At 41.5% G+C, this 17,073-nt stretch overlaps 1 protein-coding gene across 1 annotated transcript in view; it reads right to left on the bottom strand.

The window, feature by feature from the left end:
- FBLN2 (fibulin 2) overlaps positions 1 to 17,073 on the bottom strand; it is a 134,644-nt gene that overhangs the window by 41,822 nt on the left and 75,749 nt on the right. The window contains 2 exon segments of the mRNA XM_063121254.1: positions 11,537 to 11,723; positions 14,140 to 14,269. Coding sequence (XP_062977324.1) covers positions 11,537 to 11,723; positions 14,140 to 14,269 — 317 coding nt within the window.

Genomic DNA, 17,073 nt, shown 5'->3' with positions numbered 1-17,073 from the left:
CTGGATCCAACCCCATTGTCTTCTTATACCAGTATATTAAAAAAAAAAGTACTGGTGGGCACTAGGGTTAGAGCCCATGGTAATGCCCCCCAATTGTGGAACTCAGCTGTAATTGATGTCCACCTGGCCCCAGCCTTGTAGGCCTTCAAGCGGGCCCTAAAGATTTATTTATTTATCTTGGCCTATAACTGATTTTATCTGAATTGTTAGCTTTGATTTTATTATTGTTTTTATCAGGGCCTTATTGTATTTTGCGCTTTTACATTTTGAAAACTGCTTTAGGTGGGTCTTGCCCTAAAAGGCAGCTGATAAATCTTTGAATCAAACAAATGTGGCACTCATGCAATTTGTTGCGGGGAAGGTGAATGCATCTCCCTTCCCCCACAGTTGAGCATTTCTTTGCACAGTAGTTCATCACCTTCCTGTCCCTCTCTTGTTTCTTCCACCTCTCCCTCATCGTCATAAGATTACCTTTCTGGTGTCACTCTGTAAGATGCCATGTCCAGTGATGGCACTTTATAAGAGGCACAATAAACAAAACAAAAATAATAATAAGCTGCATTTAGCTATTACACTCATGATATACTTCAATATTTTCTATCATTTAACTGTGTCCCTTAAAGTATTTTTATGCATTTCTGTTTAAGAGGAAACTTCTGCTTTGCCAGCTATGGAGTACATTAGTTCCCTTTGAAAATTAATTAGCAACATCGTTATAAATGAACAATTCTTCAGATTGTTTTAAAGGTACACCAAATTTCAACTATTTCCTGTCTAAAAGAATTAAAACTCCTACGAGTTGACGAAAGCATTGCTGCTTTGTTTTTAGCACAGTATTATTATTTTAAAAAAATGTCCTTCAAAGGAGACAGAGGGCTCATCTACACCAAGCAGGATATTCCACTATGAAAATGGTATATAAAAGGCAGGAGCCACACCAAGCAGGATATAGTGGTATATAGTATGTGTCAATGGGCCCCAACAGTTGTCAGTGCACTTCAATACCGCTATAAAGAAGTAGTGTGGCTCCTGCCTTTTATATACTGCTTTCATAGTGGAATATCCTGCTTGGTGTAGATGAGCCCATAGCAGAAATAAGAAGCAACTTGAAAAACACAAGAATCTGAGGAGAGCTTTAAAAAGAAGAAAAAAAGAAAGAAAAAGAAAAATCAAGAATAATACAAAACTATATTTTTTTAAAAAAATAGTGATACGAAATTGTTCATATTTCCCTAAAGGAACTTCAGTTTATGAGGAAGGAAGGTGTTTGCTTCTGATAAGTGCAGAGTAGCAACTGTAACTGTCTAATCAGTGTTTTTTAAAAAAAATTTTTTTTTTACCATTCCCCTAGTCATTTCTTTTTGTGAGTGTTTTGGCTGAGTAGAGACACAGTGCGAAGAAGAAAAAACATTTGAGAACTACAAGTTCAATCGCAGCTTTTAAAGCTCAGCTAAAACCTTTTCTTTTTCCTAAAGCTTTTAAAACTTGATTTTGTTCTGACTTTTATACTGTTAGTTTTACTCTACCCTGTGCCTGTTTGGTACATTCTCTTCCCCTTCCTATTGTTTTATTATGATTTTATTAGAATGTAAGCCTATGCGGCAGGGTTTTGCTATTTTATTGTTTTACTCTGTACAGCACCATGTACATTGATGGTGCTATATATATAAATATAATAATAATAATAATAATAATAATAATAATAATAATAATAATAATAATAATAATAATATGACCTGGAGAGTTAAAGCAGGCCTCAGTTGAGCTGAGATTTCTTTTAATCTGTCAATTGTGTTTGAGACCATAATTCCTGGAGAGTAGCCCAAAAAGTTGCATTATAATAAAAGTCGGAGCAGGCAGGGTAGCGGTGCAAGAAGCTTCTGTTTCAGAAAAAGCACTTGGCTCTATTCCATAGACACATGCAGGAACATTAGCAGGGGAAAATCCAGCTGCCAGCTCCCTTTGGTCATCTGCTCAAGTAATGCGATTAAGCACCAAATATAAGGCATGCAAATACCAGATATATTTACCTCCACTTATGGACCTGTTTACGCAACACGCTAACCCTTTTGCAACAAATGGTTAGTGAGCATGTTTAAACCGTGGTTATGTAGCCACCATTATTATTATTATTTATTTATATAGCACCATCAATGTACATGGTGCTGTACAGAGTATGGTTAGGAATGGTTCACACGACATGCTAAGTCATAATGTTTAGCTCAAAATGCTGAACCACCGTGGAGTGGGTCGTCTGAACAGGGTCTATATCATATATACTAAAGATATACTTATACTCTTTTTTTCCCCTTCTCCCATTGCATGGTCAGAGGAAGAGATTTTGCCATTCACAGGGCTATGAAGGAAAATATATGGCCTTAATTGGCCCCAGTGATGGCAATCATTGGTAGGATGTGGCCCCGGCTCAGTGGTGGAGCCCCTGCTTTGCATGCAAAAGGTCCTAGGTTCAATCCCTAGCATCTCCAGGTAGGGCTGGAAAAATTCCTGCCTGAAACTCTGGAAAGCCACTGCCAGGCAAATGTCGACAATACTGGGCTAGATGGACCCACGGTCTGGCTCGATAAAAGGCAGCTTCCTATGTGCCACTGCATGGCAAGGGCAGTTGGGGACACATCTTGACAAAGCCGCCTTTCACCATGTACGATTCATGCTACGTAAGCAATGCTTTGGGAAATTCCGCTTGAACACCATAAGCTCAACTCCTTTTATCTATTTGTCAAGGACATGAAGCAGCATCTAAGGGATTGCATAGTGGCCGTTGCTGCAGCTGCCACTCTGCTTGACAGAGACAAGTGTTCCCATGCAGGGGAAAGGATCCAACCGTGTCCAGATGCTGGAATTATTTAAGATGCACTGGCAGAAACCAATGCTTGTGCAACATCAGTTGTGCTTGCTGCCATGATGATTTCCTCCATCGTGTTAGCAAGCTGCCCACACCTCCTGAAAGGGCTTCAAAGTTCAGGCAGCCCAGGATGCTGTCAGTGGAGTGTCTGTGACTGGTTTCAGGGTTTCTTTACTACTGGCCAGTTAGCTTGGTCTTCATGGCCACTGAGTCTTGGAAAGAGCTTAAGACAATGAGGAGTTGGAGAAGAGAAATGAGAGACTGGCAGACTGAGAATGAGCCAAAGAGCATTAGATGGCTATTCAAAGTTTGCAGAGTTAAGGGATGGAGGGCAGGAGCAAATCTGAGCTGGGGGTTGGAAATGTCAGTTAGAGGGCACATATCTTTGGCTCTTGTGGTTGCAAACAGATTCAGAAGGAGCTTTCACAAATTACAGTGGGACAAGTGGAACAGCAAGTTCATCAGAACAGCAAGCACAGTAGATAGATTTCAGCCACCTAGCTTTCAGGCATACTAGTCTTTTTTACTCATAGACGTCCCATTGATTTCAATAGAACCTATTTCCAGGTTATTGCACTTTGGACTGTGGTGCCCCTTAAACTTTGCAGATCCTTCTCCCCAGTCAATTACATGGACATATAGAATGTCTGATACTTCAGTGAGTGTGTGCGTAATGAGGATTTTGAGACTCTGATATGAGAATACCTATGGACTACTCTATTTTCACAGAGATTTCAAAGGAAAATAGAATCAGGCAGAATCAGGGCTGGAATTCATTAACAACGCAATCGTGTTTCCCAGAGCTTAAAGGAGGATGACAAGCATTTATTTTACTCAAATATGTCTCCTGCTTGGCTAGATATTGAATGAATAATGGTTTGGGTCAAATGACAGTCCAGCATTTCTGCTCACACAAGGTGAGCCGCCTCCTCAGTCCCACCTCCCCCAGCTGCAGCTCATGTGCTTTTTCGGAAGGTCCCCCTTGCCACGGGAGGGCCTTTCAGGAAGAGCAAGAGGGTGGTGGTGGTGTAAGGAAGTCCCAATAGTAGAACTGTGCTCAGTTCTCTGGATCCCTGCCAATATGTTTATCAAACTAGTCAATAAGCATTATTTAGTTTTCCCCCCTGCTGCTTTGGTTTTCAGCCCATATGCCTATGCCTGTTCTCAGTTAATGCATGCAGTCTGATGATAAGGGCTGTTGATTATAAATGATAGAAGCACATGCCTGAACATAACCATTAGCCTTTAAAACTATTTTCCCCACCCTTCCAGTTCTTTTTAACTTCTATAGCAGCCTTCACCAACATGGTGCCTTCCAAATCTTTTGGATTCCAAATCCCATCAGCCCCAGCCAGCATGGGCAATGGTCAGGAATGCTGGGAGTTGCAGTCCAAAATGTCTAGAGGGCACCAAATTGGGGAAGTTGCACTCTAGACTAACCTGCTTCTTCTTTTTGAATTTCTGCACATTCATTTAAGGCTTATTTTTCCTAATTGGTGCATTTATAATAAAACAACACCACACATTTAGAGAGGTTTTATTGTGATTCAAAAAGAATTTCCAGTCTCCTCCTCCTCCTCCTTCTTAAAAAAAAGATTTTCATTAAATACACATCTCTCTTTACCACATTATTTCCTGACATGCTGTAATATATTGCTGTATTCTGTTTTATGTAAGACCTAATTAAATGTCAAAAATAATCGTGTGCTGCATTAATTACTTCATGATCTCTAAAAGCATAATTGATGGAACATTAAAGTAACATAATTCAGTTACACCCATACAGGCCCTGAAGGTAAAAGAACTGGAAAAAGAAAATGTTCAGAACCACCATTGTGACAGATGGAAATATAGCATCTGCAAACGACCAGAGTGGACATAATTTCAGTTGAAATTGTGAAGCCTTTCAACCCATCAGGACCATGTTTTAATCAGGGCCAACCCAGACCCACAAGGCAAATGTACAGCTGCCCCAGGCACTGGGAATTTAGCACATGCCACATGCTAATGCTTTATTCCTCAGCTAGCTCTGTTGCTACATCCAGCCAAGAATGAAATTGCTTACAATTACTAGCAATTACAGCAAGAGCTCTCTACAGAACTAGGAAAAGAATGAGATATGGGAGTGCATGGTCCATGAAGATCTTCTCGAAATGATGGGTTGGACAGATCAATGGGCTAATATCTTAGACAATAGCTATTATGTTGTCATTAAATGGCAAATATTCTTGTACTAGTGGAATGTCTGTCTTTCCAACAGACAAAGACTGGGGTCAAGGAGGGATCCTGGATTACAGCATCCCCAAGACTGCACACAACCAGGGACTGCACACCATGGACATGGTTAGACGGGGCGATATCCCGGGGATCGTCCCGGGATCATCCCTGTGTGTCCACATGATTCACAGGGGATCCCAAGGGGAGGGAGGGATGATCCCTCCCTTTCCCCGGGATACTGCCCTACCCTTCTATCCCGACTTTTCCCGCGGTCCTGGGATGCTCCCGAGACTGTGGGACATGTGGCCGGGTATCCCATTTTTTCCCCAAATCCTCATGAGTAACTGCAAGCTCCGTGCCCATCGGGGGTGGGGTGGGGGGAGTGGGAATAGGCATATTTTTTAAAAAACTTACTTTTTTGTAGGAGTGTTCCTGCACTCTTTTTCAATAAAAACAAAATGGCAGGTGTGACGTCCCCTTCCTCCCAGGATGTCGCACGCACGTCTAGACACCCTGCGATGATCCCGGAAGCATGTAAGTCCGGGATCGTCCCACCTCCATCCCTCTACACTGGATGGTGTAGATGTGCACCATGTGCACTACCCAGAGAGATGCAATGCTCCTCTCCAAAACTTGGATCACTGGCCACATAGAGTGGGCTGTGCAAAAGAAGCATTCCTTTCTACTTCATATTTATCTGTACCAAGGAAACAGTGAGACAGAATGATTGGAACTGATGTTTATAAATATTTTTCTGTCTGCTCACGAGGAGTGAGGTTATTAAGATGTAGTGAATTCTCCATCCTCTCTCAAAATTCTCTGAATTCTGCTCCTTCCTTCCTGAGATCAACATCTCAGATATAGTGTTGTTAATTCTCAACAATTTCTCACAGGCAGGGCTCACCATCAGCAAGGATTGTAGCACAGTGTCTTTCTTTCTTTTTTGTAAAGGTTTTTGATGGTTTTGCACTGCCACTGCCAGTGGCAAGAGCATCACCTGTGTTGGTAGGCCGGCCTTCATTTTTCCATCCACCACAATGCAGGTGTGAGGGAAGCAGTGTTGTACCTAGTTCCAGGGAAGAGTCGGAGGTAGTGCTGGGCCAAACTCTGTCATCCAATTCCTTGAAGTTTTCTTCCCCCATGACAGGGGCTTCCATCATCCCACCTTATTTTTGTGACATTTTTGAGCTTAATCACTCCAAGAGGGCCAAGGGTGTTATGAATGTGTTTGTCATGTCTAGCCTTGCTCCCCTTGGGTTGGGGGAAGAAGTTTCAGGTGATCAATCAGACTCAAACTCTGAAGTAAAGGAGACAGTGCCAGAAACATGCCAAATTATACCATTGGGGGAGGCAGCTCTCATGGGCTCTTCACCAGCTGGGAATGAACCTTCTCCAGAGCTTATCTCCTCAAGGGCAAACAATACACAGTCAGTGGGATGTCAGCGTTCTTCCGAGGGAGAGGGCACGGAGAGACTAGCTGAACCTAAAGTATGCCACAGACTAAAATGGGCGGACCTAAAGGAAGGTAAGAGAAAGTCGGTCCGGCTAGCATCTCATTAGAAGCTGCATCAGAACCAGTCTCTCTGAAGTTAATGCATTCTGCAAAAGAGCTTTCCATTCTTCTTGAAAGGACAATTGTCTAGCTTAGTTTACATAGTTTTGCGTAGAGGAAAGTTCCTAGGGATTAGCCTCTCTTCAGGTGGGAAAAGATTTTATTGCTTGAATAAAGCTTTGTGGATTACTTAGCAGATCTCTTTATTGTCTCCCAAGAAGGCCGGGGTGTGTGTGTGTGTGTCTCAGCAGACACAACAGCATTTTCTTTCTATTATACGCCTCTCTATTGCTCTGCACCTCCCAGACTGCCTGCACTTCTTGATCCAAAAAAGCCCCATGAGGGAATTACATCATAATGTCTTCTTGTGGGCTTTAATTGAAATGCAGGAAGCAGAGGAGGCTACAGGCTGCTGGAGAGATGTACACTATAAAACAGGCTATTTGTGTACTCTCCTTGGCAACTTCCTATTTAGCGTAAGACCAAGAAACTCAACCCCAACCCATGAGAACTTCTCCCAAAAAAATTTCACCATTGAATTTCTCTTCGAAAGCAATTTCTTTTCTATCAGATTGAATAAGAATGGTTGAAAAAGATGTAGGATAGGTTTTTGGCACAGCACTATTACAAACACAACAACTACATTTCACTTGTGTTATATCGTTGAAGAGAATTTTATGTACTGAAAGATATAGTCTTCTGCTTCACTGGGTGACATAACTAAGGGTGCAAGCCTATGCATGTTTAGACGGAAAAAAAGTCCAACAACTCCCAGCATGCTTCAGCCAGCAATTTAGGGCTGGGGCATGCTGGCAGTTTTAGGACTTTTTCCTGTCTAAACATGCATAAGCTTGCACCCTAATAAGTATATCAGTTGAAGGACTGGAACTGCTGTATGCATGAAAAGTGACTGAAAATGAACACACTGGATTACATCCAGTGCTATGCAAACGGACTTTCCCACCCTCTCCTCTACTGCATGCTCCCCAAATGTGCTCCAGAGGATCCTCCAGCCATCCACAGCAGATCTGGAGGTGCATGGGAGTCAACAGTGGAGAGGGGGAATCCCTTTTGCTAGCAGTGTCCATTCTGCTAGTGAACAGACACTGGTACAACCCCCTACATTCAAGATTACAATCAGGAAACAAAAAAGATGTAAATGTGGTTAACTTTTAATTAAAAGTTAAATTAAACCTAATGAGAAATGGTCATGGTTCTGAAACGTTTTCCAGTTTTTACTATGGGTCCAACATTTGCTAAGAACAAAGGGTCTCATCTCCTCCCTGAATTCCTACAAAGACCATTGCAAAGATCTTTGTTCAAATGGTTCTTTTGTGTCATTTCACCAGCTACAGTGAGCAAGATTTCTTAGATCATAGAATCATAGAATAGCAGAGTTGGAAGGGGCCTACAAGGCCATCGAGTCCAACCCCTACTCAATGCAGGAATCCACCCTAAAGCATCCCTGACAGATGGTTGTCCAGCTGCCTCTTGAAGGCCTCTAGTGTGGGAGAGCCCACAACCTCCCTAGGTAACTGATTCCATTGTCGTACTGCTCTAACAGGAAGTTTTTCCTGATGTCCAGCTGGAATCTGGCTTCCTTTAACTTGAGCCCGTTATTCCGTGTCCTGCACTCTGGGAGGATCGAGAAGAGATCCTGGCCCTCCTCTGTGTGACAACCTTTTAAGTATTTGAAGAGTGCTATCATGTCTCCCCTCAATCTTCTCTTCTCCAGGCTAAACATGCCCAGTTCTTTCAGTCTCTCTTCATAGGGCTTTGTTTCCAGACCCCTGATCATCCTGGTTGCCCTCCTCTGAACACGCTCCAGCTTGTCTGCGTCCTTCTTGAATTGTGAAGCCCAGAACTGGACGCAATACTCTAGATGAGGCCTAGCAGGGCCGAATAGAGAGGAACCAGTACCTCACGTGATTTGGAAGCTATACTTCTATTAATGCAGCCCAAAATAGCATTGGCCTTGGCCTTCCTTGCAGCCATATCGCACTGTTGGCTCATATTCAGCTTACAATCTACAACAATTCCAAGATCCTTCTCGTTTGTAGTATTGCTGAGCCAAGTATCCCCCATCTTGTAACTGTGCCTTTGGTTTCTATTTCCTAAATGTAGAACTTGGCATTTATCCCTATTAAATTTGATTCTGTTGTTTTCAGCCCAGCACTCCAGCCTATCAAGATCACTTTGAAGTTTGTTTCTCTCTTCCAGGGTATTAGGTATCCCACCCAATTTTGTGTCATCTGCAAATTTGATAAGCGTTCCCTGCACCTCCTCATCCAAATCATTAATAAAATGTTGAAGAGCACTGGGTCCAGGACTGAGCCCTGCGGTACCCCACTCATTGCCTCTCCCCAGCTTGAGAAGGTTCTATTGATAAGTACTCTTTGAGTCCGATTCTGTAGCCAACTGTAAATCCACCTAATAGTTGTTCCATCTAGCCCACTTTTAGCTAGTTTGTTAATCAGAATGTCATGTGGTACTTTGTCAAAAGCTTTGCTGAAGTCAAGATATATGACGTCCACAGCATTCCCACAGTCCACAAGGGAGGTTATCCTATCAAAAAATGAGATCAAATTAGTCTGACAGGACTTGTTCTTGACAAATCCATGTTGGCTTCTTGTGATCATCGCATTGATCTCAAGGTGTTTACAGATTGACTTCTTTATAATCTGCTCCAGAATTTTCCCAGGGATGGATGTCAGACTGACTGGTCTGTAGTTCCCAGGTTCCTCCTTTTTGCCCTTTTTGAAGATAGGGACAACGTTAGCCCTCCTCCAGTCGTCCGGCACCTCACCCGTCTTCCATAATTTTGCAAAGATAATAGACAAAGGTTCTGAGAGTTCTTCCGCTAGCTCCTTCATTACTCTAGGATGCAGTTCATCGGGCCCTGGAGATTTGAACTCATTCAAGGAAATTAGATGTTCTTTGACCATTTGTTTATCAATCTCAAACTGTAATCCTGCCCCCTCAACTTCTGCTTCACTTTTTCCAGGGGGGTCATAGACCCGCTTTTGGGAGAAGACTGAGGCAAAGTAGGAATTGAGCACTTCAGCCTTTTCATCTGTTATCAATTTACCATCCTCATTAAGCAGTTGAACCACCATTTCTTTCCTCTGTCTTTTACTACTCACGTATCTGAAGAAAGCCTTTTTATTGCTTTTAGCATCCCTCGCTAATCTCAGCTCATTCTGAGCTTTAGCCTTCCTGATGCCATTTCAGCACTTCTGCGCCACCTGTGTGTACTCTTCTTTTGTAGCATGGCCTTCCTTCCACTTCCTATATGTATCCTTTTTTGTTTTGTTTTCAGGTCATCTCGAAGCTTTTTGTGGAGCCACATTGGTTTCCTCTTTTGTCTTCTATCTTTTCTCCTTGTTGGAATTGTTTGTAACTGTGCCTTTAAAATTTCCTTTTTTAAATACTTCCACCCATCCTGCACTCCTTTTCTCATTAGGCTCATTTGCCATGGGACCTTATTTATAATAGTTCTGAGTTTATTAAAATCAACTTTCCTAAAATCCTGAGTACATGTATGGCTACACTCAACTTTTGTCTCCTTCATAATCAAGAATTCAAGTATGACGTGGTCACTTTCCCCCAGAGTTCCCATAACTGCCACTTTATCTACTAAGTCATCCCTATTGGTCAATATCAAGTCAAGGATTGCTGATCCTCTAGTTCCTTCCTCCACTTTCTGTAGGAGAAAGTTATCACCCACACATGTCAGGAATTTCTTGGAAGGGCCGCTTTTTCCCCAAGATGTGAATTATGTTTTAGGCAATTATTATTACTATTATTATTCCCACTGGCAATTATCAATTGGCTTTTGCCAAGTGATTGTTTATCATGTAATAAGATTATTGCTGGCTAAAATTATCTTGTGTTTAACAACTGCATCATAAGAAACCCCTATTGATAATAGCTGGTCGAAGAGAACCATTTTTCACCCAAGCTATGTATCATGATAGCTGAAATTCTCATGTGATAAATATGGTTGTATACCTGAACTGGTGTAGATACTTTTATAACTGAGCATTTCGGGGATATATTTTTATACTGTCTTATTTTGACAATGCAATCGCCTTAAAATAATAACTATAATGCATGTTACTACTTTTCAACACTACATGATATTCTGTCTATGATATACTTTACCGGCACATATTCAGAATATAAGGGCCTGTGTTTTGGGAAGGATGGTTTAATTTGTGACAAAGAATGTTTTTGTTGTTGTAGGTGTTGTTGTTGTTTTAAGATTCAAAGCTGCCCATTTCCCAGGTTGATGCATCTTAAATAATCTTTGCAGGAAGCATTTTGCCTTCAATCAACATGGACTCTAGGGAAGTCGGGGGAGGGGGTGGGAAAATCTGGAAATACAAGGTAAAACTTTATTGGACCAGTTATTCTGTATTTATATTCCTCTTTATTAGATGCACCATTTATGTCCCACGGTTCCTATATATTTTTGTATGTGTTAGGGGTTCCTTTGATTCCAGAAGCATTCTATCCAAGCAAGCAGCTTCTATGTCCCATGATATATTTGGACAGCATGCACTGCATGCTAATAACCTCAGTCTCCGCATCTTGGAACAATGGGGCAATGTACGTTGTCTTTAACAGCCCTGCCTGCTTGGCCTCTTGGTAAAATGTGACACAAATGCTGAAACAAGCTATAAACAGAAGAGATGGGAGCAGAATCAATTGCTGTGCAAAGGCAAATAATTGCTATAGCAGTTGAGAATCATCTACCTTTCTTGCAAATGGCTTGCTAGAGAAAGTAAGGCACTTAGCCTGGTAGTGGAATGTCTCATGTACCTCCAGGTTGACTGTTTTTATGGAGTGAGAAGAAGATGACTTGCTTCTCAGCTTCCTGTAGTTAACAATGCAACACTTACGTTTCTCAGGTGTCACTGTTGGCAGCGGTTCAGGGTGCCTCTTTAGTTCCGGAGGGATCAGATGGTCTTCTCCTTCACAGCAGGAAAGCATCACATGGTTGCAAGGATAGCCAAGGTTTGGGTTGGACTCACAGCTTTGACCCTCGCTTTTTACTCGTAGGCCCATCGCACAGCAATCGCAACATTGCTGAAAGAGAAGAGGCCTGTTAGCACAGCAGCTATGACTGTGGAGCAGAGTGAGCATGTAGATGACAAAACTGCTGGGGTGTGTGTGTGTGTATGTGTGTGTCTGATTGTGCACATTCCCCAACACACACACACACAGGGCCCATGTCAGTGGGCCACTCAGTGTCAGAGGTGGGGGTTAACTTGACTTGAAAATATATTTTTCTTTCATTTATAAGGGAGAAAGTTTTTAAAAATGTTCTTAAGGATACTACTGAAGTCGAAGCTGTTGGCTTATAGCTAATTTGTGGGTTCAAGCATTTATTTGTAGTTACTTTTCTCTGGAACTCTCTCCTAAGAGAGATTCACCTCCCTGCCACCACCACATTAATGGCTTTCATCCAAATGGTTAAAAACAGAAGAAACAACTCAAAGAAGAGAAAGACCTGACTCACACAGAAGCATACATTTTACCAGGGCCACCAAAGCATATTCCAAGCACTTTCTCAAGTAGCAGCACTAAACTATGTATTTATTCCACTCTTCCTCCAAAAAGATCAGCGTGTTTTAGAATGGACTCTCCCCTACTCATTTTATCCTCACAACAACCCTGTGAAGGAGAATAGGCTGAGAGAGAGTGACAGGCCTAAGGTCAACCAGTGAGCTTTATGACTAAGAGCGGATTTGAATCCGGCTCTCCACAAGGTCTCTTGGCCTAGTACTCCAACCCACCCGTCTCCAACCTGGTGTCCTCCAGATGTTTTGGACTTCAACTCCCATTAGCCCCATCCTGCATGGCCAACGGCACAGAATCCTGGGAGTTGTATCACAAAACAGTCAAAGGGCAGGTTCAGGAAGACAGCTGTATCCATTAGGCACACTGGGAGAGCTACCTGGAAGGAAGGAAGGAACAAAGCAGATCTTGGGCAGAATTTATACTTGTCCATTTCAAAATTTGTAACTGGACAAGCAGGTCACGTTTTCTCTGGACCCCCAAAATACTCTTTGTAGTTCTCTTGACTTGAGTATGCCTTCCTAACACCAACTAGACACGTCTAAATGCTAAGAGAAATATATAAGGTGCATTTCTTATTGGAAAGTGCACACTATTCAGCATTATTTAAGACATGATTGGATAGAGTTGCACTAGTACAACTTCAGTCATGCTTAATCTCAAAATCAATGCACTGCAAGCTTCACAGCATTAATACACAATTTCCTAATTTTTGAGGCATTCAGTCCAGATACAAATGGCATGCAGTTATCACTGGGGATTTTATGTCTGATCTCTGATGCAAGTATTACTGTATACGTATCATAGTGAAATCTATGGCAGATAAATTATTTCTAACACATGTCTTTGTATGGCATATTTACTGTATTTTCTGGCATATAAGACTACTTTTTAACCCAGGAAAATCTTCTCAAAAGTTGGGGGTCGTCTTATACACCCAGTATAAGATGACTTTTTAACCCAGGAAGATCTTCTCAAAAGTTGGGGGTCGTCTTATACGCCCAGTCGTCTTATACGCTGGAAAATACAGTACTTGTTTTTAGAAATAACGTGAAATTTAAATTCTTCCATAAGAATAATAGCTGTATCAACCTATTAAAACCTGTGATGCACCCAAAGTGAGCTTACATTTTTTGTACTGACAAAAGTACAGTATTTGTAAGACCTTTTCATAGTACAAGACCAGGCAGAATTAGTACATTTCCAGCTGGGGCAGTAGAAAATACACACAAGAGTATCAAAAGGCTATGTGAATTGTAATCAATGTTCAACGAACTCTGAAACTTTCCATTTGGCTACAATCTGAAGGAAAGGACATCACAAAGAAGGGGCTGGATCCTGAGCTGGCAAAAACTGGTAGATTTTTGCGCCAAGCAAGAATTCATTCCTTAATTTGGCAACAAACTAGTTAGAGGATTTTTTAAAAGCAATATAGATATATATTATAAATGAATACAATAAATCTGTACTACCTTTGCTTATGAGAAAAGGTTTCTATATAGTCAAATAAATGTTTGTTCTTTAAAGTCAAGTCAGTGTGACTGCTTAGCTCAAGCCCAACCCAATTCATGTGTCTAAGCAAAGAGGAATATAATCAGCTTCCTCGATTATCTATAACATGATTTCTTTTAAAACTTCTGGAGATAGACTTCATAGGGAAGGTACTAATTAATTTTTTCATCAATTAGATTAAAAAGATACAAATAGCATGAAAGTTCTGAAATTTAAGATTGTGTATCTTGTTTAAGCTAAGAAATAAATGCAAGCAGCCCAAAATGCTTAGCTAAGTGAAATTTTCAGTTTTGCTTGAGGTGCAATTAAGAAAAACAAAACCCAGAGCATACATGCCAAACATTTAAAACTTTTAAAAATGCAGGCGCCAAAGCTGATTTGCATTAGCAAGGGTTTCAGCAGAGTGTCTTGCCTTATAAGACGACCCTCCACAGGTATCACTTTCATCTGGTCTGCACAAATCACCTTCCCTGGCAGCGATCATGCCAGCAATGCAGCTGTTTTCCTTTAAATACGAGACACAACACTGCTTCTGAGCAATTCTGCAACAAATAAAACACAGGTTGCTATTCCAAAGGCAGGCGGCCACTTGCAAACACCATTTTACAGCAAGAATGGACATCACTGGACACACCAAATATCTGTTTTGCACATGTTCTCGACCTCTTGTTTACATGATGAATTGACAACTCAAAACACTGAGTGAAGTGGTTATCGGTTCTTGCTCTTTTATACTATTTCTTATTTATTTTATATTGAATTTCTGCCTGGGTGAATTTGGTTGACTTCAGTGGGACTTAAGTACAACTGACATTTTTGAGATCAAGGCACACCTACTTGGGTGTAAGTTCTACTGAACTCAGTAGGACTTCCCTCTGACAGGACCAGGTTATTAGTGTCTTCAAAAGTGCAAGCTGAGATAGACTCTGTTCAGACAACACGCTAAGCCATGGCAGTTAAGCATTTTGAGCTAAACGTTATGGCTTAGTGTGTCATGTGAACCACAACTTCGTGTGTTGTGTGAACCATTCTTAACCATAGTGGCCACATAACCAGGGTTTAGAGCCTCACGTGGCGCAGAGTGGTGAGCGGCACTTACTGCAGCCGAAACTCTCCCCCTGGCCTGAGTTCGATCCCAGTGGAAGCTGGTTCTCAGGCAGCCGGCTCAGGCTGACTCAACCTTCCATCCTTACGAGGTCAGTAAAATGAGTACCCAGCTAGCTGGGGGAAAGGTAACTGCGACTGGGGAAGGCAATGGCAAACCACCCCACTACAAAGTCTGCCAAGAAAACATCAGCGAAAGCAGGCGTCCCTCTAGGAATCAGCAATGACTCAAGTGCTTGCACGAGAGGTTCCTTTCCTTTCCTTTCACCAGGGTTTAAACACGCTCACTAACCACTTGCTGCAAAAGGGTTAGCAGCCTAACCGTGGCTTAATATGTTATCTGAACAGGCCCATAGAGTAAACACAGGCAACTGTGCATCATTGAAAATAATTGAATAATTGAACAGAGCAATTCGGTTTAAGTAATATTTGTATTCTAGGATTGGTTTATCAATGTAGGAAGATGAAGCAATATTCTTCAGGTGGCATCATGACAGGAGACCGGATGAAGGCAGGAACTAGTGTAGCAAGGCTTTTTAACGTGTTGTCCTAGCAAGGCTGGGAAGGGGCTTTTGGTTACTGCTTCAGGCTGCAAAGTATCATGGGTTAGCTTATGACATATAAGGCTCAACTTATCACATATATACCCACATTTTGCTATAAAAGAGTTCTAACAGCCTTAGGTTACCCACCTTTCATTAAAAAGAGGTCCAGCAGGCTGGTACATCTTTCCATAAGGAAAGAAAAGAGTAACACTCACTTTAATTCTCTCTCAGGAGTGATGCTTGTAAAAAAGACTAGTAACAGATCTACAACTTGGGTCAAATCTTTACGATCCCATCATGGTAACACTATATCCGTCTTGTACATTAATAACTCATAGGACACACAATGACATTTGTTGTGGTATTTTGGATAATGTGGAATAAAAAGTAGGAAATAACACCATGGAAGTGGTATATGCAATGTGTGATGTGCCCCAACAGTTATTGGTACACTTCAATACCACTATAAAGCAGTAGTGTAGATCTGGCCAAGGATCATGGAACCAAAATAGAAAAGTTTGACTTTCCTATTTTTTTCCTGTCAATTATTAAATAATTGAAAATAATTTCATTATTTTCTCATATTCATAATCAGCAAGAGTGAAATAATTCATTTCCACATATATTACAAAAAAGGCTACACAATGCGACATACATATCTCTATCCCTTCTAGCGAAGAAAAGAAATGCAACTGCACACATAGAATTTAATGTAACATTCTGTGAGTGGACTTCTTGTCATGCAACGGGGCTTCCCCTTTCTCTCCTCCTTGCTGCAGAGCCCACACATGCACCCCCAAACCTGCTCCAGAGGGTACCCAATTCACTAGAAATGATCCAGCCAAATTTATGTATTATTGTTCCATCCACAGTAAACATGGATTCAATCATTCCCAACCTATTTGGGGTTAGCGTACTACTTTTTGTATCAGTAATATGCATATATCCATCCTATACTTTCCAATAGTGCAGCCAAGCCATGATAACAGGCAGAATTGTGCACTATTTATTTATTTTTGCATTTATATCCCTCCTTTCTTCCTCCAAGGAACCCAAGGCAGCGTACATAATACCCCTCCTTCCATTTTTATCCCCACAACAACCCTGTGAGGTAGGTTGGGCTAAGAGTCTGTGACAGGCCCAAAGTCACCCAGTGGGTTTCCATGGCTGAGTGGGGACTAGAACCCAGATCTCCTGACTCCCAGTCCAGCACTTTAGCCACTACACCACATTGGTTCACTATGTTATAAAAGCACAGTGCTTGGGAGCCTCATAGGGGAGCCCATGTACATAGCAAGTCTTATGCTATTATCACAAAGTGCACATTCACCTCCCTCCGGCCCTGCTCCCAAGCCACTGTACTCCAAGCAATATCAGGCCCAGCTGTGTTATTTGTAAGTTATGCTATTGCAAAAGGCAATGGAATGAATGTAATCTTATGAGCAGGAGTTAAATCTGATATTTATATATGAAATGAGAATAAAGACCCATTAATTAAAATGCTAAATCCTTTTGTAAGGGGTTCATTTGCTTTAAATTTGAACTTTAATTATTTAGTTTCCAGTTGTACTAAACATTTCCCTGCCTCCCGCCATAACCTAGACAGGACCAGCTCACTTTTTTTCTTCTTACTTAATTGCAATACTTCTGCTCTGAGCAAATGCAGTGAGATTATACAGGACTAAAGTACTGCGTAA

This window comes from Elgaria multicarinata, chromosome 3 (assembly GCF_023053635.1).
Source record: "Elgaria multicarinata webbii isolate HBS135686 ecotype San Diego chromosome 3, rElgMul1.1.pri, whole genome shotgun sequence".
NCBI lineage: Eukaryota > Metazoa > Chordata > Lepidosauria > Squamata > Anguidae > Elgaria > Elgaria multicarinata.
The sequence above is the reverse complement of the archived record's forward strand: the minus strand, read 5'-3'. Positions and strand labels throughout refer to the sequence as shown.